This window comes from Seriola dumerili, unplaced genomic scaffold (assembly GCF_002260705.1).
Source record: "Seriola dumerili isolate Sdu_G_001 unplaced genomic scaffold, Sdu_1.0 BDQW01000468.1, whole genome shotgun sequence".
NCBI classification, from domain to species: domain Eukaryota; kingdom Metazoa; phylum Chordata; class Actinopteri; order Carangiformes; family Carangidae; genus Seriola; species Seriola dumerili.
In genome coordinates, this window is record NW_019174723.1 from 4516200 (window position 1) to 4539491 (window position 23292).

Below are 23292 nucleotides of genomic sequence, written 5' to 3' on the forward strand. Positions count from 1 at the left end.
TTTGATGTGAGGTAGTTATCTATAGTCTGTGTATTACCTGCAGTAGATTAGATCAATTATTACTCTGCAGTCAGACAGAGTTAAGTATAGGTGCACTTCTGCGAAGGAATACAGTAGTTTAACGGTTGAAAAAATGTAGTTCGAAAGGAAAGGGTTGTTTGATGGCGAGATAAAGCGGCTAAAATATCATTTAAAGTGGAAAAAAAACTATTTTTTGCAGATGTCCCCGGCTGCTTCTCTAAACTGGAAGTGTACTGATCCAAATCTACTGCAGGTAATACATTGACTATTGATAAGTACCTCACACAACCCCACATCAAATAACCTGAACTATCACTTTAAAAGTGCGCCTGAATTTGATGTAAAATGTGTTCAAAAATTTCACAAATTGGAAGTATTCACGTAAAGTACAATTACGTTTAAGCATTGCAATTAAGTAAAATACATATGAGTAGTTACCTCTGGTACCATCAAAAAAGACACAGACACACCCAGGGAGTTTATTCGACGGCTGTTCAACCATGTTTACTACAGTATTGTTCCCATCTACAGTTATCAGCACAGCTTGAGTTCTTTTTTTAACATCGTCATAGATATTTTCACCACTGTTTTATTTTTCTGCTCGTTCACTCAGAGGATGTTTAAGCAGCATTATCAAAAAAACTTATAGCACATCCTTACATACATACTGTACATACAATACATACAAACCAAAGCACACACACTCATACACACATGTCCTAGTATAGCGCCACTCTGGTATATACAGATATATAGAATGAGTAAAAAAAAATCTGTTTTCAGTTTTTACATCTTAATATAAGAGTCATACCAAAGACATGGCCACCGAGTGAGTAAACAATAGATAAATAGATATAAAACAAATACAAAAATAAATAAACATAAATACTTGCATCAATTAATAAAAGATGATTTGAGTTTTTTTTAACTCACTTTTAACTCACTTTTTAACATGTTTAAGTTCAAGTCAATATATAACCAGCGAACCACTTTTAACTTATTTTACCTCAACGACAAAGGACTGGTTCATCAGAGAAAGCGAAGCCTTGCCCTCAGCCCATGACTGGGAGATTAACGTATGCATCATCTGTACATCGTAGCCTTCAGGCCCATCATGTTTGACATGATCACTTTTGACAAAGAGTCATTGTTTTCAGCACCATTAACATCGCCGTGACTGTGACTGTCATCACTGTACCAACATCCACAAGTTCAGGCAGGACACAACACTGTCCAGATAATAAAACTGTATTATTACCAATATTATTATTTTTTAATTCGTATTCCTGATCTTCCCTGTAGAGGAGACACACATACAACCACAAACCTTGTTAGGGTGAGAGAGGTTATATACTTGCTTTAGCAACGCACGAGTGTGCATGATGGCCACTCAGTGTATCCTAAGATTGTTCACATTCTCATATCTGCAAGATGCAAATAGACACATGAAAAAGTGGGCAGTGAGGTAAGGTCAGCAGCAGATTAATCTCGTACGATGACAACATCAGAAAGTTTCCGCCAATGTTTGTGACTTGATCTCAACATTAACCACTGAGTAACATCAATGAAGACTTTGATCCAGATTCCAGAGCAAGTTAACCCAACCATGGTCCTGAAAGTCGCGGCGGATATATGTCATCATCATTCAGAGTTTTTTTTTTCGGCTATCAAACCATGGATGTTGCGTAACCGTTGGGCCACCAAACACCCCCTGAGAGAATGATTCCTAACGAACATCAGGCCAAAATCTTCACTGATACAAAAAAAAGTTTTCAGTTTTCAAGGAAGAGCCAGGGATAATTTGGCCCTCGTCTATGCTCCTTCTCCTATCCTCCAGATAGAGATAGATAAGTACGTGAACAATGCTGCTCATATGAAAATGCATCGTTGAAAAGTAAGTATATAAACTGCTCTTAGTGATTGCTCTGCTCTTCGACCTAAAGTCCACATGATACTAGAGGTTTTAGCATTGGGAGTCCCTGCAACACCTCAGATTATACACATGCATCATCAGCATAAAATTGATAACTAAAACCATTCTGGACAGCAGGAGGGAACTGTTTAGATTTTCTTCTTATTGTAAATCAGGGTGGAGATGGTAACAGGTTCATAAATGTTGAGCAGCTTGTTGAATATCTATAATCTACATATTTTTGACACAAGTTCATAGCAGTCTAACGAGTTTTACTGTGCCATAAAATTTTGTTTTTTGTGCTTGTGCCAGTCAACCATTAATTGGTGACCCCCTGAACATGGGCATCTTCTAAATGCTTGTTGGGTTGTAACATAAAAATCTTCACATCACAGCTACTAAGGTACAAATCAGTTAAATTATATCATTAACTGGGAGCCTTTGTCACTGCACAGTATTTCAAATCGTCAAACGTGTTTTGATGAACATGCTTTTTTCAAGTGCATTGCTATTAATAATCACCAACACCGGATTATGTGTTTCTGGGCTGGACTTAACAACCTCCCACTTCATAACAAATCAGTTCACCTTAAATGCACAGACTAACCCTAAAGGCTTTTAAAGCAAAAAAATGTCTTTGAAAAAAAACTTCAAAGAGAGACTGCCAAAGAGAAATGTGTTGTGTTATATGACAGAGGACAGAGGTTAGCTTTGATGCTAGTGTTTTCTTTTTAAACTGTTCTTCCTTCAGGTATTGTTGCTGACCCTGCTCGACTTTCTCAGCATCCAGCTGCTTCTGATTGATATTAACACTCATTCATACCTGGGAGGTTCTGCGTTTAAAGTTGGTAACTGATTCGGCTCAGCTGAAGTCCAGATAGCAAAATAAATCCAACCCATACATGGGCCACATGCTTATTTTCTTCTGGCCCAGTATACGCCTGGTTCCACGGCCCTTATCTGGCCCATATACAGCATGATTGTAAGATGCTACTCCCACATCTGGACCAATTCTGGTGCGCACACAGAAAACCTTCCAACTATCAGACAATATCAGAGGATAACAGCAGGACTCTACCCAGATGCGGAAGTATATGGGCAAGACGCCCGATATGGCTGAGGACCCAGGCATATGTTGGGCCAGATGTATTTTTTTTATCACTCTAGTGACCTCAGTCCAAACCTGAATCTACCAAAAACTACTTTGAATCAAAGGCCTGTACATGGTTTCATTTTGTAAACAACACCACCTTTGCGAAAGGTCAATCCATGTCAACATTGTATACATTATAACAAAAAACAGCAGCTATTGCTAACTAGTTAGCCTGCAAAAATGTCATGGTATTTTGCATCTTTCAGTTTTTTTAAGCACATGTTTTTTCTTGTATTAACCACTTACTGGATGTGTTCAAGGGTTTTCACATTCCAACGAACCCTTCTAGAAATCTTTAAGGTTGGTTGACATGATTAAAAACATTTCTTTCCAGCTACTGTTCCCCCCAAAAACCAAACACTGGAAAATGTTTTCATAGCATAATGAGGTTGCTCACGACATCCCCCCTTCACCCCCCTATATGTAATGTATTCGAAAAAACTCTGGGCGAAATTTAGACTCTTAAGAGTAAATGAAGCTTCTTCACCCAAACGTCATTCATCACCTAACTACAGCTTATTATAATAGCTTATATCTGACATCTGTATTTATTCAACTGTACATCACAGGCCTGTTTGTGGTGAGTTACAGCATGCCATATGGTAGCAGCCACTGCAGAAGTCGTCCACCAGTCCTGATTGATTTTTTTTTCCAAACAAGTCCTTTCTCAGGTCGGTGACGGTGTAGCTGGGATGTAAACTGTGGGACTTTTGCTATGGCTGCTTTTGTAGCACATATGGATGGGTGACTGTCACTTGTATCTCAGGCCTACATTTCAGAAACAATCTGGACCTAGACTGAGTCGTGAGCCTACATTAGATGGATTTTTGTGTTCTCATGAGACTGTATTTCTCTTTAGACACCACTGATAGTGCTTAGAGGATGGTTAGCAAATGTTGGTAGGGACATGCAATCTTTTGGAAGAATGATGGGATAAAAGAAAAATATTAGTATCTCTCACTCTCACTTTCTGTGTTTATACTTTTCAAAGTCATTGCTTTTCTTACAGTATGAAGCCTGATGCACCAAGCTAGCAATTAATTTGTGATTTGGAGGTCAAAGGTATGTAGCTGGTTAAAATTGGGCTATAGCTGGTTGAAAAGTGAGATATCTCTGTTAAAATAACCATTTTTTCATTCACATTCACAGTTTTAATTCGTCCTGTAGTTATGTTTAGCTTCACACTGAAATATACTCATTTAATTGCTGTTGAAACAACATCTCTATTACACTGTATGTAACCTGGATTTGTAAAAGAAAAAAGGACCTCCATTTTCAACCAAATTCAGCCCAGTTTTAAGGTAGATCTTGTTGCATCTTTTGACCTGCAAATCATTCAAGCAGTATTTGTTGGATAGTCAGTCTCTATTCACTGCCAGTGTCTAATTTTGCTGCCAAACCAAAATGATTGCATGTCCCGGGCAAACTCTAGCAGCCAGTCTCTAAACGTTCCCTGGTAAGTCTCTGTTGAGTCTCCGGGGTCCACGGCTCAAGTTCTTGCAGCAGAATGTTTTTCAGTTATCTCAGACTCTGCAACTTCATTGCTCTCAAATCCTTTTACTTTGTTGTAATGACCGTACAGGATGAAACTAAATCTAACACTCCTTGGTCCCCGGATGAGAGATTAAATTTCTCACCTCCAAGCTTTTAGAAAAGATGAAGATTATCCCAGTTCAGAGTTACTCCATTAACTTCCCACGGCTCATTCATGCTACTTACTCCCAGACTGCGTCCTAAGGGGAGAGCCTTGGTCCCAGATTGCGCTTCACATTTTACAATCAAGTTCTGACAACCTCTTTTCTTAAAAGGAGTTGACTGACACTGTGTCTCCTTTCCATGCTTCTCCTGGTGTAGGCAGTCCTGGGATGAGAACTGATCTCAGGCTGAGCCTTGGTCCCAGACTGCATTTTTAAGTTTAAGAGCCCCTATTGGCTTAGACAGTTGTTTCATATTCTAATACCTCTTTGCTGCCCATCATGCTACTCCTGTACTGTATCCGGGGGCTGACGGCTGATGACGTCTCCAGAAGCAGGATGGTCTTGCGGAGGCGCCGATCGATAAAGTGAGCATCCCAGGCTGGGTATCGCTTTCTTGGGAGGTCAATCCGGATCACAGGGCCCTCCTGCGCACGGGATGAAGAGGAGGTCCTGTGGAGGAGTGCGGGAGAGGAGGAGGGGGAAGGACGAACCTGGAAGACAGGCAGGCAACTGTCCCTGTCTCTCTCCTTGTCCCTGTCTCTCTCTCCGGGAACCGGCTCCCCTGTGTCTTTAGTCCTGGGGAGAGTTCTCGGAGGGCTGGTAATGACCATGTCTGTTTGGGACCCTTGTGATGGGGTGAGGCAAGCATCAATCACTCCCGCCACCCCTCCTGCACCCACCACGCCCTCATCCACACAGCCTCCCCACTGTGAGCCCAGAACTGGCCCATCAGGGTGCAGCCAGCAGTAATACACCAACATGAAAAAGGTTCCCAGGGCAAAGCTGCAGGCCACCAGGCACACCACGACCAGGGCGTAGGAGTCGGAGGTGTGCGGGCCACGGTAGGTGTACCAGGCAGCGGTCAGTGCCACATTCTCAGCCAGCGTCACAGAGTAGTAGACGGTCATGCGGAAGCGGCTGGGACCCTCCTTGACATTGAACCAGCAGAAGATGTAGATGATGCCCACCACCATGTTGTAGATGATCTCCTCCCACTTGGACATGCAAAAGTCGGTCTCACCTTGGATGATCCAGAAAGTCATGACACACCTGAAAAATAAACAATATTGCAGGATATAACATATGGATACTAAGGCAAGGGGACAGTACAAGGCATATAAATCTATCAATTTATGCTGCAGTGCCTTTTAAAACATCTACACATTTAATAAGTAAAACATTTTGCTGTTGTTGCTATTGTTGCTGTTGTTACTACTACTCCAGTTTTCATCTGATAACTATTAAAAAGACATATCATGATTCATCATTTTCTAAGCTTCTCACTGTGGACCTAAACTCTTTGCATCGTGTCACATATGGCGCACCAGTGGCTGACGATGAAAATGCCAAAGTAGAGCTGGAAGACGGAGGCGAAGAGGGCAAAGGCCACAGTCCTCGCCCCGATGGTGAAGAAGTGCCACAACATCTGGGCGATCACGGCCTTGTAGGACATGGGCAGCTTGTCGTCGCGGGAGTCCCGGAGAACTTTCTGGTAGGAGGCGATCATCCAGGCCAGAGAGACCAGGGAGGCCGAGGCTGAGAGACCTGGAGGGGCAGATAAAGAGAGGGGCAGAGAGAGAATAAGAAGAAGAAGGGGAGGAAGAGACAAACACCAATGTACAGTATTTCAGTCTTAATCACTGGTAAACTTTGATTCAATCATTGTACCTAAACATCTCAAACGTAAAGCTGATTGATCAGCTCTCAGCTCACAGCAGTGATATTGGTGATATTTGTAAGACAGAATTATAATTTACCCTGTTGTTGTATTGCAGATGCTTGAGTATTGATAAACTGTATACACAGCTGTTAAGATATTTTCAACTTACTTTTTTTCAATTATAGGTCTTATGGTCTGAGAACCATGACAACTGACCAAACTCCATGAAGATATAGCTGAAATCTTTGAAAAAAGCTAGTAATTTAACCTTGAGTCAAGGTTTATTGGTAGTAGCTGAAGTAGTTAAAAACAGTGACACCATTACATGTTTAGGCTATGAAAGTTTATTTTCCAACTGTACAAAGCATATATTGATAATTATATTCTATGCAGATTAATCACATATTTTTATGTTAAAAATGATTTAAATATATATAAATATCTGATATCTTTTTTAATTATCATTATAGTATCGTGGGTGATAAGACTAGTGATTACAATAATAAAACCAGGTATTATAATAAATTGAGATAGAATACAATGGTTCTTCTAATAAAACCAGATATAAACATGAGAATTAAAACTGAAGTGGTTTCGATGGCAAGCCAGATATATCAGGTATTATAACCCCAGTTATTATTAATATTATAATATATATAAAGGAGGATGAATCCTCTTGAGAGGAAGCATGTGATCGGGAAACTTTATGACAATCTGTTCAATTTATGAAGAAATATCTTAAAATGGAATTTTGTCCTAATGGTGGTGATAAAGGAAAAGTTGTGGGGATCAGCAAACATATTATGTGTCCTGGTTATCAAATTTTATATCAAATTTATTGACCAGTATCTTATCTTCTTATCTTATAAATAATCAGTTGATACTAATTGATTACTAAGACCCTTAAAATGTTCACTAGATACATGCTGAGAATAACTACTAGTTATAAGATTATCAGTCAACTACATCATTACCGACAGACTCTTCTCTTCTAGTTCCTTCAAACTAACTTGAACCAGCTGGAAGTCAAATGGTCGTTAGCCTGCACATGGAACAGTGAGGCCCAGTGTGAGCCACCCAGAGCACAGTTTAACGCATTAAACATTCATGTGTCTTAACCATGCTGTCTTGTCTCAAATTAGCCGTGAATCACACTGAGAAAGCATTAAAGTTTGAGCAGAGGAAGAGCTGAACTGACTTAGCATTTCAATGTAATTTTTATCATTCCCATTTCTATGAAGAAATCGGCGAGAACTTCAGTCTTCACTCCATGTAGAAAAACTTACTGGTATTTGACTTTGATGTTTACAAAACTAAGATCGTAAGGCTCTTTGAAAATAACCAAGTTATTGTTAGTTTTTTAAGGTCCATAAGATTTCGTATGAAGTCCCATCCTGTTGAAATATCAATTAACTTTATACCTCACTTGTATTCGCAGCATGTTGTAACGTATTGACAATTGCAAACGCCCGTTTCTGTTCTTTGTAATATATAGCCTATATATGGAAGTTGAAAATAAAATGTAAGTTTTGAGAAATTAACTCTGCGGGGTTTCATCCTGAAATAATGTTTGTTCATGTCGATGATGCTATTTGACTGAATAAAATCAAATAATAGCACCAACACTTCTGAAAATGTTACTGTTTGTTTGATCTATGATTATCACTGAGTAAATCTGTCTTCATAACATAAAGATATTATAGCTAATAATGTAAATCACTGAATGGGCAGGCAGCCAGTTACTCTACTGAACAGTCATGTAACTGCGATTCTCAATAGTGCCGTTAAGTTCATGTGAGTATTTCCAGAATTTGGTGCTGCACCTCTCAGGCCACACGAGTGCAGAGCACACTCACAGGGCAGAATCGAGTTGAAGTAAAACACTTCATTATCCCCCCAAAAATAAATAAACGTAACTCTACAAACTCATACATATGTCACATCAGAAAAAAAACCCCAGGGGATGACGTATCTAAGTCAAAATGCATAACGATTATTAACACTAACAGGCACCAAAAGTTGTGTAACTCAACCAAACTGCAGCAGGGAGCTTCTCCAACATCCACAGACAGCAGGAATCAGAAGTAATATCCACAGACTAACAAGCTTTAAGTCGACCATCTGACTCTGATACGTGAACAAATCTGCCGAGCCCCAGAGCTCCCCAGAGGTCTCATTCTGCTTGGCAGTCTTCAGTGTACGGGCTGCAGCTTGGCTTGTATGGGAAGTATGGAGGGCAGTGAGTGTGTACAAGAGCCACTATCAGCAGCAGCTGAGTCGAGTCTACGAGTTTGTATTGTAAGCCCCGAGGGGAAAACATTTGCAGTCAGCCACTACCTGCACTGCTTAAAACAGTGAGTTTGTGAGACTAGTTAGGGATGTCATGCTTCCATGTCTATGGCTGACAGTTTGGTAACATTTAAAAGGTGAGTAGGTTGGAGAAAGTAAATGAGTGTGGGCCATTTCATGGAGGCAGAATAGACCAGTATTAGTTTGTTCATTTTTGGACAGAGTGTTAAAGCTAAAGACTGACAGTGAATGAGAAATCACACCTTTAACATGAAGTGATCTGATCTTAGTTAATTTGGCTCCCTCTTCTTTTATGCACTTTATCCAGTCTTTTCTAACCACTGTGTTTAAGGTTGCCTTCTCTTCGGTGGGAAGCCTTGAGCACTTCAATATCTCTGAATAAATTCTATGTGAGAATGGTGAGATGGTCGAAAAACTTGACTTGATTACCATCATTTTTCTTTGACCTAAAAGGATTAAAAAAAAAAAAAATACAGCTACTGAATTGAAGCTCATATCCACGATTTTGAAGGTAAGACCGGCCCACACTGGAAACACTCTAAGTTAATGTTAGGCTAGCAAACCTGAAGTTTGTAATAAACATAAATGTCAATGTTAGAGCTAACCAGTTGTCAGATGACATCTCAATCCACTGGCTTGTGCAAACATTAAATATTAACTAATGTTATATGGTTTCATAATCAACCTGCATCAATGATACAGTAATATGACAGCGGAGCAAGTGCGTCACTGCTAACTTAACCTTTCATTGTTTTAATTGAGCGTTATTCTACTCATTTCTGATAGGGTTCACTTTGCCAGGTAATATTAAATGACACACTCGGGAAGCAAGTGACGTACTACAAACAGTTTTGTTCTGATTTCAGTCAATGTTGAGGATAACAATACCACCACTGTCGGTAAAAAACGAGCCTCCCTATAGGGTAGAGGTAAGTTAGCAATAAGAAGAGGCTGTGCCTGTGACAGAATTTGAGCTTCCCGCCCTGAGTGTGACGTCAGAGGAAAATGGCTGCCGTGTGAATATGGTCTATTGGGAGTGGTCTGTTTTGGGTGTTTGTCAGTTTGAGTTTTGCTCTTTGTTCTAAAGCACATTGTAACTTTTGTTTAGAAAAATGGCCTATAAATAAAGCTTGTCATAATTAGTTTCACAACTGGAAAAAAAGAACAAATAATGCAGCTTAATAGACTTTTCTGTTGATCATTATGTTCCAAACACTCATAATAGTGGCAAAATGTGTCCTAATCTACCACTACTGTGTCATGCCAACAATGTCCTTGAGGATCATGCTGCAGGAGAGGGTTACTACTTTTGTTAATGTCATTTTTTCCTTTCATAAAAACTGGTAACAACCGTAATCTGACATGAATCTGAATTGACCGCAGCCAGTGAACAACCAGCCTCTTGTTGACTAAACCCACCTGAGTTAACACATCAAACCAGGTCTCCTTGCCTCCAGCTCAAGAAAAATAAACCAAAGCTGTTACATAAGAAATGAACCCAAAACAAAGGGGATTATGGGTAGAAAGTGACAGATGCAGTTTGTTGTGCTTGGAAAGCCCAGCAAATCCCAACATTTGGAGAAAGAGGAGCCAGCAAATGCTTGGGATTTGTACTCAACAGATGACTAGAATGATTAATTGGCAGCGCCGATAGATGATTCTTTTGATTGGCTGAGTTATGAATTAATCAATGAGCCTGATCAGCAGTAATGTAACGCAGGCCATGTGGGAGAGTGTGCACAATTAAAAACATGAATGCTCATTAACAGTTAATTGATCCCCAGAAATGGACAAAAATAATGCACGTTACGGTTAAGGTTTAGGGTGTGTTGTGTGTGTGTGTGTGTGTGTGTGCGTGTGTGTGTGTGTGTGTGTGTGTTTTTCAAATATGAGAATGCACATCACTTAGTGTGTGAGCTTTTCTGTTGCTCACATGTATGTGTGTGTGTGCGTGTGTGTGTTGTAGGTTTTATTGTGTGTGTTTGTTCCCTGACTGTGTGTTTTGTGCAATTCATACATGTGTCTGATACTTGACTTCTCTGCTGCCAGGTACATCAGAACACAGTGTGCGTGAACTGTGAGTGTGTGTATCTAAATTTGAGAGAGAGAGAGAGGCAGTAATGTTTAATGAAGGAAGAGTGCGTGTGTGTGTGCGTGTGTGTGTGTGTGTTGAGGGCAGATATCAGTATGAGAGTCTATGCTTTATTCATGCACCTCTTACAAGAAGCAGATGGGCTTTTGATTAATAAAACAAAACATACACTCTCTCTCTCCCTCTCTCTCTCTGTCTCTCTCCCTTTCTCCCTCTCTCTCTGCAGCAGCCTCTGTAACAATCAGAAATGATGACTGATAAAATCCAATAAATAACATCTGAGGAGAGAAATTGCGCAGTTTTTCCTTAAAGGATGATTCCAGTTTATAACAATTTGGGTCTTATTTTCATCACTGACATCGTACTCACAAACTTTAATGTTTGGACCTGGAAACACAAGGATATCTGTTAAAAAAAAGTTTACAGACTTCAGATTTTGATCTGTGACTCAGACTTTAAACCTGTTTCCTCTGACGTGTCACAGCGTCTCTCACCTTGCAGAGGGAGGACGGTGTTTCCGTGGATCATGATGCTCAGCTGGAGGACGAGCTGTGGTGCCGATTTAAGGAAGGCCTCCAGTAGACGGAGCATGGTGATGTCAGCGCTCTCAAACATCAGCCGCCAGTGGAAGTGGCGGCGGGGCCCGTTGCTGTGCCAACGGCTCTGGGCTCCCAGGTAGAGGGCGTGGATATACCTGAGGGCCAGAGACAGAGATGGATTTATACTAGTGCTGTGTGTACTTTTTTCCTCTATTGTTCCTGTGTATCAGATTCTTTGGGAAGAACATCAAACGGCAACGCCAAACAGTAGAATCCACACCCTGTCCTTTTTCATTCATCACTGCTGTGCAACATTCTGATCAATACGATCCTCAGGCACAAAAAACATTAACAAACATCACATGTCTGAAAATGATGGCAACAGGTGACCAAACTGAAAAGCCTTTGGCCGTAACCCTAGGAAACCACAGAAAACAACAACATGATCATCATTTACAGGTGTCAACAACTACAATGCAAAACAATATGACAAACGGTCAGTCATAACCTATTTGGTGTTCTGCCACCACCCAAATACAATCTGTACTCCTAAGAGCATTGAATGATGATGTCTTGCAACAATGTCCAACAAAAAGCCCTGGACAATCCACAACAGGAAAACTGTGTGTAATTTGTATGAAGTGACCCTTTAAAAGAACTACAAACTCTATAGCTGCACCTTAAAGAAAAATAGAAAAAGCAGAAAGTTTTTCCCCTTGGTGAATGACAAATATGAAAATGTTTGATGATGATTTTCCAGCACAACATATAGTTTTGTTGGATGTTGACAGATGTTTTTTCAGTTTTTTTTCACTCCTTAAATGCAGTTTGGATACAAGAAGTAATAATTTATTTAAAAGTGAAAAACAGTGAAACAGTGAGGGAAGGTGTTCCTCACACTGAGGTGTTGTGGGTATAATTAAAGCGATGTCGGTGTAGCAGTGATGCTGAAGGATGGTCAGTTCAGTATAATTTAGAGCAGCAATCTTCTCAGTCCTGCCACACATGGCAGTAAATACAAACAAATACAAGGATACAACAGAGTCAAAAACTAAGCGACATCTTTCAGGAGAAAATGTGAACCCTCACCACGAAATTCTCCAGAGAGTCATCTTTACCCTCACCTGTCAACGCTCAGCTCTGACGCGTTTTGTTTTGTTGTTTTTCTGGTATCAGTGACAGGATTGGTCGCAGGATTGCAGCGGGTCATCTGGCCCTTGGTGGAGAGCTGCTGTATTTTTTTTTTTTTTTTCAAACCTGAAGACAGATATTGATGTGAGGAGAGGAGGGGCAGGGTTGTTCAAAGATCTGTGACACATTGTATTTTCACCTGCTGCTGCAGTGTGAGGTCTGCAGTACAGAGACAGAGATGTCAGAGGACAGAAAAACAAGGAAGCTTTATGGAAAACTGGTTTGTATTATGACTTGGAAAATAGAGTTAAAAAAAAAAATCCCTTATTGCTGACATTGTAACAAAAACAGGTGTGGCATGAAGGGCACACGGGACATGACGGACAGACATGTAGATGACAAAAACAAGAACAGCTAGATGTAAAAGTGAGTGGTCATCAAATCACTGCAAGAAATCTGCGATTAACTGACTGACTTGATAAGATGGTGATTTTAAGAGTGATAAAATTATATTTTTAAAAACATTTTTTTCACCTTCTCAGGGCTCTGACAAAGCGGTCAGGAGCCTAAAACGGTTGGGAACTGCGGATGACTGAAAAAATGTGGCTGAATTGTGTCTAGTGTGAGAGTGTATGGTAGGAAGGGCTGATGCATCATGGGTGAAGAGGATGGCAGACAGTAGTAGTAGTACGACAGGACAGACGGGTTGTGGAGGAGAAATGAAGCTCGCTGGAGGAAAAGTGAGACGACACTCACTTCCTGCGCTTCTGCATCCCCAAGCAGATTTTAAATAGAGGGGTAAAAATAACCCAGCACTGTATGCATACTGCACACAGACGCACACACACGTATATACACACACGTCAGCATATATGACAATTTTCAATTTTTTGCAAAATACAGACAAGCATGGATACACATGTGCATGTGGACGCACAAACGCAACAAACAACAGTCCTACACACACCTAAAACACACGGACTCACATGAGATGTGTCTCATGTAGACACACACACACACACACACACATACACACACACACACACACACACACACACACCCACACACACACACCCACACACACACACACACACACACACACACACACACACACACACACACACACACACAGTGACAGACAGGCAGCAAGGAGGCAGCCTGGAAATCTGTAGCTCGGCAAATAATTTGCTGGCCAAGCACTGCCGGCACGCCTCCATTCAATCCCTATGTCTCTCTGTCTCTCTCTCCATCTCCACCTCTGTGACTCTCTATTAGTCTGCCTCTGTTTGTGTCTTACACTCTATATTTAATTTCTTTGATCGTCTTAGCTTCTTCTGACTCTGTCTTTTTAATCAGGCTTTGGTCAGAGCTTCCTCCACTTTGGTCCAGATTGAAAAATCTCAACAACTATTGGATGGATTTTTGATCTCACACACACGTACGCACACACACACACACGCACGCATGCCCACGCATGCCCACGCATGCCCACGCACACACACGCACACACACACCCCATCACACCCCACGGAGGCTGTCCTGAACTTGGTGATCACCAAGTTCGTTTTTCGTCTAGTGCCATCATCAGGTCAAAGTTTTAATTTGTTTATGATGAAATGTCTGCAAAACTACAGACATTACCAACAGCTACAACACCTGTGTACATGTGTACATTAGACCAGCTAAACATTAGCATGTTAGCATTTAGCTCAAAGCACCTCTGTGTCCAAGCACGGCTGTAGACTCTTTCCCTCATCATCTCCTTTGCAGCTATTGTCTGGATCTTGATTTAATGTTTTGTCATTGTTTTTCTTAAAAATACAGTATTTCTTCTTTCTGTATCTCTGTTGGTTCATTTCTCCATTTATCTGTTTATTTATCTTTCTCTTTCCGGCTTCTCACTTTTCATCTCTCTTACTTCCCCACTATCTCTTTCATCCTCCACCTTTTTTCAGTAGTACTTCTTTCCTTTCTCCCTCAATTTATCTTCATCTTTTCATTCTCCTCCTCTCTTTTTCTGCCTCCTTTCTTTTGCTTGTTATCTCTCATTTTGTTTCTCTCTCAATCCAATTTCATGCAGCTATTGTCTTTCTCTCTCATTTCTCTCTCTCTCTCTCTCTCTCTCTCTCTCACTCCATCCAATTTATTTTGTTCTTCCCTCCGGCGTTTTCTCTGCCTCGAGCTTCCAATCTATCAAATCTATATGAATCCTCTCCTCCCTCACGCTACACCTATCTCTATCAGTTCTCTTTTCTCCTCCCATGTACATTTCATCCTCCTCTCCTCTCCTCTTTCTTCTCTCCTCTCTCCTCTTCTCTCTCCTCTCTCCTCTCCGCCAAAAACTCTACTATCTACAAGGCCACAGTTGGACCGTTGAGACCCTGAGCATTTCTGAAAAAGAGCATGTATGTGCGTGTTTGTGTGTGTGTGTGTGTGTGTGTGTGTGTGTTTATAGACTCTTGGGGAATTGTGGCCAAGTCTGATGTTGAACCAAGAATGAACCCAGGGAGAGAAACTCACACACACAGAGGGAAATTAAACCATTACACACACTTCATTTACATCTCTTTTAAATGAATATTACAGGTCAAGGGATGAAACGCAGCGATCGGCAGCAGGAACCAGACAGAGGCAGGGATTTGCAATTCAACCCAAATCACCAGGAGTCGAGAAGCAGCTCTTTTAACATTAGTTCAGTCCCATCAGGACGCAGTGAAAATTGCTGTGTTTATCCACAACATGAAACAATTTTCAGTGTTATTTCGAGAAGAAGTGAGATGCAGTATCTGCCCTTTTAGTGTTATTTTACAGTAATAAATACATTCAGTAAAGTCAGTTGGAGAAAACATAAAAATGTGTGTAAAACTCATTGATTAATTTATGAATGGTTCCAGTAATTCCAGCATTTTAAATGTAAGCAGTTTGTCTGTCGGTTCAACATTCGAGAACGTTTTTGACCTGAATTTAGTCTGTCAGGGAACGTTTACACCCAGGCACGATAAAGCGTCCAATAAGCTCCAGAAGAGTTGGTTAAGTTTAGGTAAAGTGTTTGCTGAGGTTTGACTGGTGGAACTTGGTGAAAGTGATACAGAACTCTGAGAAGACGAGGACAGAGGGAAAAGAAGAAAACTGGCTTGTTGAGGAGGTTTGAGTACTTAACAAATAATGCAGAGGCTGGTCGGATTTGTGTTGAGATCACAGCATTGCAAATTCCTAAAAGTACTGGCAGTACAGAAGCTGTAGTGTTCGGGTAAAAATCACAAAGTAGCAGCTGCAGCAGTAGCAGTAGTAATGTTGTAATAGAACAGACTGTCCTCACAAGAAAAACTACAGTATAAGTCACAGTGTGACGTTGTTATAAAGTCTTAGGGGCTCAGAACAGTTCATACGCCAAGTACCTCACTAACTTATCCTCTATAACAACAATAACAATAATCCATAATACATCATTTGTCCATGTTGTTAAGAAGTGATTTCTGATATGATGCCTCTACCAACAGTGCTTAAACATTAACGACCCAGGTTGAGGCACAAAAACAACTTGGCTTGGTTTATTGATTGTTGAGTATTTATTTCTTTTAAGAACACTTAGCTTGTGGGATATAGTGCTGCTATTTTACCATTGTTGTTATGTGTGACTGATTATTTATATATTGATTATTACCTGCTGTTCTGCTATTTATTTCTTATTCTTTATAGCCTGTGGGCTGAGGGAGAGCCACAGCAAATTAATTTCATTACACTTGAATGCACATCTGCACTTTTCATGTAGATGACTATAAACTTGAAGTTGAACTTAAGGAAACATTATGACTATGCTATGAGTTGAAATTACTACTTTGTTAAAGTTAGGGGACCTTTGTTGTCATGGTTACAGTAAAAAAGCTTGGTTTTAGGTTAGGGGGCAATTGTTGTCATGGTCAAAGGAAACCAAGGTTGACTGCTGGTAGAAAACTGGAAACGACCAGCAGACACCTGTGTTACAGCCCCGACCTCTTCCCTCTTCCTCCTACTATAATTACTTCTCCTCTGTTCTCGATGGACAAGAGTCATAATTAATAAAGCCACTAGAGGTCTTTGTGACTTGAATGTAAACATATGTTGTTCCAGGGTATTTGCTGAGGGGAGGACAGTCCTGTGCACAACAAACAATGCGTAGAGCCAGGCTCTTCTGCAGCAGCTTGCAATGTCTCCAATTGTTGCTGGGTCTGTGAATGCCTCATTTGCTTAATTACTGAGGATTGGGGATGAGTGTGTGAGAAAACAAGACACAAGAACCATGCAGCAAGCCTCGGGGAAAAGGGCAACAGTTTGGCGAAGGCCCTTGGCTTCTTCAGCATGACAATGTCCTTGTGCACAAAGCCAGGTCTGTCAAGGAATGGTTATCCCAGATTGGTGTGGAGGAACTTGTTAACAACCTCTTCCAGCACCTTGGGGATGAGCTGGAATACTGACTACGAGCTAGACCTTATTGCTCGACATCATTGGTGGAAATGACCAGTGCTCTTGTGGCTGAATGGGAGCAAATCCCTGCAACCAGGTTCAAGTGGAAAGTCTTCCCAAAATAGTGCAGGCTATTATCAGAGCAGATTAATACCATAAACTGCAAATAAAGCACGCACGGTTTCTGAGCCTCAAGTGGCCATTAGAGGAACTGCAGATTTTGGCACTTCAGTGTAGTCTTCATTAATACCTGTTGTTTTGGAATGAGATGTTTAACTATCACATATGGCCATGAAGTTCAAGTATCCTCACAAGACTGAGGCTTAGCCTTCAATGATGTCTTGTGAGCGTTTCCATTTTTTATAATCATGTTCATTATTATAACAACTATTGTCACCGCTAAAACATCAATTCACAGGCAACAATTTTCTCATCATTACAGCTCATTGACTTGAAATTGATCAGGGCGCACACATCCAGGTCACAGTGAGAGGCAATAAACAAAGCTCAGGTAACAGATATTAGAGTCAGCTGTAATTAATGATTTGTTTACCTGAAGGAACAAATGTGACCAATAATAACTACGTTGATAATAGAAGCTGACAGTTGGCACCAGGAGGTTGTTAAATCACTTTATCATTTTCTAATGATTAATTTTATATCTATTGCTTATGAGACTGATGACATATCTGTGTTGTTTCTGATGTCATGACTCTACATCTTAACCGCAGTGACATCACTGACAGCCAGGCCGTTACTGTAAATCCTCCATCGATGAGAGAAAGGAGAGCACAGGAAGGAGGCAGAGAGAGAGAGAGAGAGAGAGAGAGAGAGAGTAGAAGGAGAAAGAGGGGAAACAAGTGTTTATTAATAACTCGTCCGTGCAGTTGATCAAAGGCTCGTCTGGAGTTCTGACCCGCCCCCTCGTCAGTCTCCACGGCGATAAATTGGCGCTACCAATTTATAGCCGCTTTTAACGAGCCGCTTATCTGTTAGCTTGACACACACACACACACACACACGCACACAGAGGAAATTTCTATATATCCTGCAAAGAGAGGGAGAGAGGGAGAGAGAGAGAGAGAGGGAGAGATCTCTTTAACCTTCATCACTTGTCTGAAGAGACTCTCAACCTGCCCATTACCACGCCAGCAATCAGTGGCATTTATTGCCTCTCTATGTGTGTGTGTGTGTCCATGATAAAATGTCTCTTATGAAACAGAAAGTGCTGGTTCTCTCTTTTGATTGGTTGAGTCACTGTGGTTGGAAACTGTTGCGCAATAGCTAGGATATATATGAATTCAGTAAATGCTGTAGTCCAGGCGTCAGATCAGCAGCTCTCTCTGGGTTATACGTTGCCAGGTTCAGGCTGCTGAAGCTGAGGCTGAAGTTACAGCCAAGTTTTGTAACTGTTCTTTCACATGCACACAGATTACATCCTCTAGGCTACGTCCTGTTTGAGAGGTACTAAGTAAACGATGAAGCTGATGGGAGCTTCTTACCATACAGCCAATCAAATCAGTTCATTTTAAACCATATTAGCATGAAGCAGTAACATCATTGTTCTATCAGTGGCAGGCAGACTGACTCTGATCTACCTTCCAAACACGAACACACGTCTTGCAAACATGGACATGCTGTAGGAACAGTGCACTGTTTGCACTGCTCAGCTGCAGCAGAGTAAATGTAAATGTAACCGCAAATGTCACTTTGATCTGTTTAAAAACCGGCGTCGTCCTAACTCTTCAATACCAGAGCTAACAAAACACTGTCTGTCCACGTTGCAAGCTACAGCGCAACTTCGTTTACTTTGTCTCTCTTTCCTGCTGGAGCTCAGTCTGCCAGCTGTTATCACTCAACACCAACACACTCCTCCAGCTGCTGACAAGGAGTATTTCTGATATTTCCCCAAAGTTTCCCTGACAAGCGTCATCTTGTGATCTGGTGACTAATGTCGTTGGAGTAGCAAAGGTGGAAGTAGCATAGACACAAGAGGTTGTCATTCACATAAACTCATGTTCACATAATCTCATAAACGTTGGTTTCTTTTAACCAAGACCACAATCTTACAATTTAGTCGCAAATTCACCAAGCAGTTCTAGTTGCATTAACTTATCCAAACCGGACAATAGCCTAGTTTGGATGCTACCATACTGATGCTAGTATGCTAACCTCCTAGCAGTTAGCATGTTAACAACTACGGGTGGTTAAAATGGTGGTGTTAAGTATGTAACATTTAACATTTCATCATGTTACCAGCCATTCAAACAAACACTGCTTTGTGCTATGAAACTGTAACTGTCATGTAAATTGGGATCTACTATGATGAAACTTTAACCATACAGGCCAAAAACTGTTTTGCTTGGAGCCTGGAGTCAAGGACGCCTCTTAATCAAGTCCAATATAGCAAACCAATCATATCAGACTTTCATTGTTAATATGTCAAAATTTACAGCCATGTAAGACTTTTGTTTATCCCTGAAATCCTTTGCATTCGGCTTATACATTATATACAGTATATACACTCAACAAGCACTTTATTGAACACCATATTAATACTGTGTAGTTCCTCCCTTTGTTCTACCAGATTCAGGTCTAGAGCCCGGGTAGGTCACTGAAGTTCACTGAACTAACTGTTATGTTCATGAAAGCTTTTGCTTTGTGACATGGAGTGTTATCCTGCTGGACTCTACCATCTGCTGCCTCAGCAGAAATCCAGATCCATCAGACCAGACTTTGTTTTCCAGTCTTCAACTGTCCAGCCTCAGATTTTTGTTCTTGGCTGACAGGAGTGAAACTTGACGTGGTCTTGTGCTGTTGTAGCTCATCCACCTCGAGGTTGGATGTGTTGTTCATTCTCATGCGTTTCTCACCACTGTTGTCATCTTTCTGTCAGCTCCAACCAGTCTGGCCATTCTCCTCTGATCTCTCTCATCAACAAGGTGTTTCTGTCCTCAGAACTGCGGCTCACTGGATTATTTAGTTTTTGGCTCCAACTTGAGTAAAAACTCTAGAGACTGTTGTGTGTGAAAATCCCAGACGATCAGCAGTTACAGAAATACTCACACCAGCCCGTCTGGCAACAACAATCATTTTTTTCCTCTTTCTGATGTTTGATGTGAACATTAACTGAAGCTCCTGACCTGTATTTGCAGGATTTCATGCATTGCATTGCTGCCACATGATTTACTGAGTGACTGACAATTGCCTGAATAAGCAGGTGTACAGGTGTTCCTGACACACACACCTGTTGTGAGTTGTACAATGAGTTAGCATGAAGCACCACAGCCAAAGATCTACAGAGATACATGGATATTTCACCTTGTCTCTCTTGTGCATATAACACTTCAAGTGATGTAAGCCTGACAACAACAGGATTTAACAATGCAAAACAAATATGGCAAATCACAATCATTTATGGACGTTTGTTTTTACCCACAAACAGTTACACAGTTGTTGAATGTTTAAAAATGCAGCGGTGATATGGAGCCACACAGGCGTACATTACTGTGCCAGCATCATGTCAGACCATGAGCAGCGCCCCCCTTCCCAGCAGAGATGAAAAGCCCCCTGCAGTGGGCGGATGGAGGTTAGAACAGTCAGCCTCCTGCTAGTCCGTGAATAATGCAGCTGTCAAAAAGCTCAAAATTAAACACATTGCATACACACAGGACAGCCCTGGGCTCTGCTCCTCCCTCCAGGGTGCATGCGCACACACACATACACAGACACACACACATAGTACGCACTGGCAGACATGTATGTACACTGCATACACACAAGCAAAAAAACACACACACTGTTTACATGCAGGCAGACACACACGGGGAACTATAATCCCATACATACACATTTATACATGAAGGAAAATTAACACACTTGCACTGACAAAAACACACACACACACACACACACACACACACACACACACACACACACACACACACACACACATACACACAAACATTAGTCTACAAAGAGTGGTTCTTGAATATAACTTATTTAGCTTGTTCCATTTTAATAGACATATGCATGAATTATGCTTGGTTCCTGAAGGACACTTTCATGAGTATTATTTCTGAGTATAAAAACTACTACACTGACACTGGGCCTGGCTAATTTGGTGAAATTAAGTAAACGAGTACTAGAGACAAGTTTTTGGAAGAACAACATAAAGAAAAGGATGAGAGAGGAAAAGAATAGCAGAGATACACTGAGAAGCTAACTTGGCTAACATGACAGTGAATGTCACTGAAGAAGAGCGGGAAAGCTCCAAACCAACGATTAAAGACGTTACCAAACTGTAACACAGTATTCTTTCCACTCAAATAAAACTGTACATTAGTAAGGTAAGCATCTTCATATTTCCAGATTCCCATATTAAAAAAAAAACACAAAAAAAAGAAACAAGAAAAAACATTCTTCAACAAAGGCTAGTCTTTTACTAACTTAGAGCTACGTAGCTAAGTAGCAGCAGCTACTTAGAAAAATCAAATAAAGCAAGCCTATAAGCAGATTTTGAATGAAGAAACATTAATCCAACCTTATCTATAGTGGTCAGTGAGCAGTTCTTACTGAGAGATTTTGCTGCCAGAGTCTTAATTACTCAGCTGTGATCAGTGGCAAATGTTAGTGAAACTCAAAGGACAGTTTTTCTGACGATCACGGAAACAGGTTTTGCTTGCTTTAATAATCCCTCATGTTCATACTGGACATTGAACTGTTGCTAATGTGGACCTATAGAGCCCATATTGTTCTGTAAGTAAGGTTACATTGGAGAACACAAATAAATTTGACTCCTTACAGGCCCTGACAGGTCCTGTTGGGTCCCAGAATAATTTTGCATAGATTTCAAGACCTGTGGACCCGATACCCAGTTCCTGAGTTATTCTGGTTTCGGAGGGGGGGGGGGGATTTATATCCAGCCATAGATCTGTATACTGAGTCTGCAGAGTGCAGCCAGGTTGAGCCACAAACAGTGAGCAAGTGTTTGTATGGAAGCCCACACAGAGCAGAAATAATGTCTCCTCTCTGTCTGTGTAGAGCTCAGCTGTCAACACCGACCTACTTAGACTGCCACAGTGAGACACCCAGCGCGGAGAGAGGAGGATGTGAGATTATGGGAGAGTGTGAGGGGAGGAAAGAAAGAAAACAAGAAGAAAGAGCAGAGAAGAAGATACAGAGGGAAAGAAGAAAAGAGAAGATAGGAAGAACCGAGCTGAAATGGAAAGGAAGAGGTGAAATGAGAGTAAAGTAGGGAGGGATATGTCGCTCTGTAGGAGGCAAAGGAAGGAAGGAAAACGAAAATGAGACGAGGGCTGAAAGATGGAAAATGCAAAAGGAAAATGAAGAAGAGGAAAAAGTGAAAGAGCGTCGCAGAGAAAAACAGCAAGAGACATGATGTTTGTGTGGATTTGAATGCATGTTCTGTGTGTGTGTGTGTGTGTGTGTTTGTGCATGCATATGTGTGCTTGTCTGCATGTGTGTGTGTGTGTGTGTTTATAACAGAGGTGAACGAGCATTGATCGCTGCTGCCAAAGCTGCCAAGCTCCTGATGAGATAAGATCACGCCGAGCGCTGAAGTGTTTAATTGGGAATTGTGCTTATATGTGTGTGTGTGTGTGTAGTGGGTGATGTTATCACTTAACTCAAGGGCTCAAGTTTTATCTTTTATCTGTCCGCTACTCTCTCTCTCTCTCTCTCTCTCTCTCTCTCTCTCTCTCTCTCCCTGTCATTCAGGAGTTGCAGAATTCAGAGCTGTCGTTCTGCTGTGTAACGACTTCAAGGAGAAAACGAGGAGGAGGAGGAGAGGAAGAGGAAACAGGAGCAGAGGGAGATATACAGGTTGTGGGGAAAAGTAATTGAAAGAGGTTAATGAGGAGGAAAACAATAGGGAGAAGGAGAAAGTAAAAAAGGAGAGGAGAGGGAATGATAGAAGAGGAGGGAAAACAGAGAAAAGGGGGGAAGGAAGGAGAGAAAATAGATGAAAGGAAAGAAAATGTCAGGAGAGAAGAAAAGAAAAGAAGAAAGGAGGAAATAAGGAGGGAAAATGAAAGAGGAATGGAACAGAAAGAAGGAGAGGAAGAAAAAGCAGAAAGGGAAGGAAAGCAAATGGAGAAAAAAGGAAAGGAGGGGAAAAAAAAACAGAAGTAAGTTCGAGGAAGAAGAGAAAGGGGAGGGAAAAATGACAGGAAAAGAAAGAAAAGCGACTGAAGGACATGGAATGGAAAAGGAAGTAAGGATACCTGGAAATTAAAGGAAGAGGACAAGATAGAATAGAAAAGAGAAGATGAGGTCAGAGAAAAGGAGGGAGAAGACAGAAGAGAAGGAGGGA

At 41.1% G+C, this 23292-nt stretch overlaps 1 protein-coding gene across 1 annotated transcript in view; it reads right to left on the minus strand.

Moving 5' to 3' along the window:
• Positions 1 to 5019: 5019 nt before the first annotated feature.
• The window catches only part of LOC111235090 (XK-related protein 7-like), a 62823-nt gene continuing 44550 nt past the window's right edge, over positions 5020 to 23292 (minus strand). Inside the window, exons 2-4 of the mRNA XM_022763409.1 lie at positions 11340 to 11539; positions 6109 to 6328; positions 5020 to 5833 (exon numbers count right to left, since the gene is read on the minus strand). Coding sequence (XP_022619130.1) covers positions 5020 to 5833; positions 6109 to 6328; positions 11340 to 11539 — 1234 coding nt within the window. The remainder of the gene's footprint in view (positions 5834 to 6108; positions 6329 to 11339; positions 11540 to 23292) is intronic.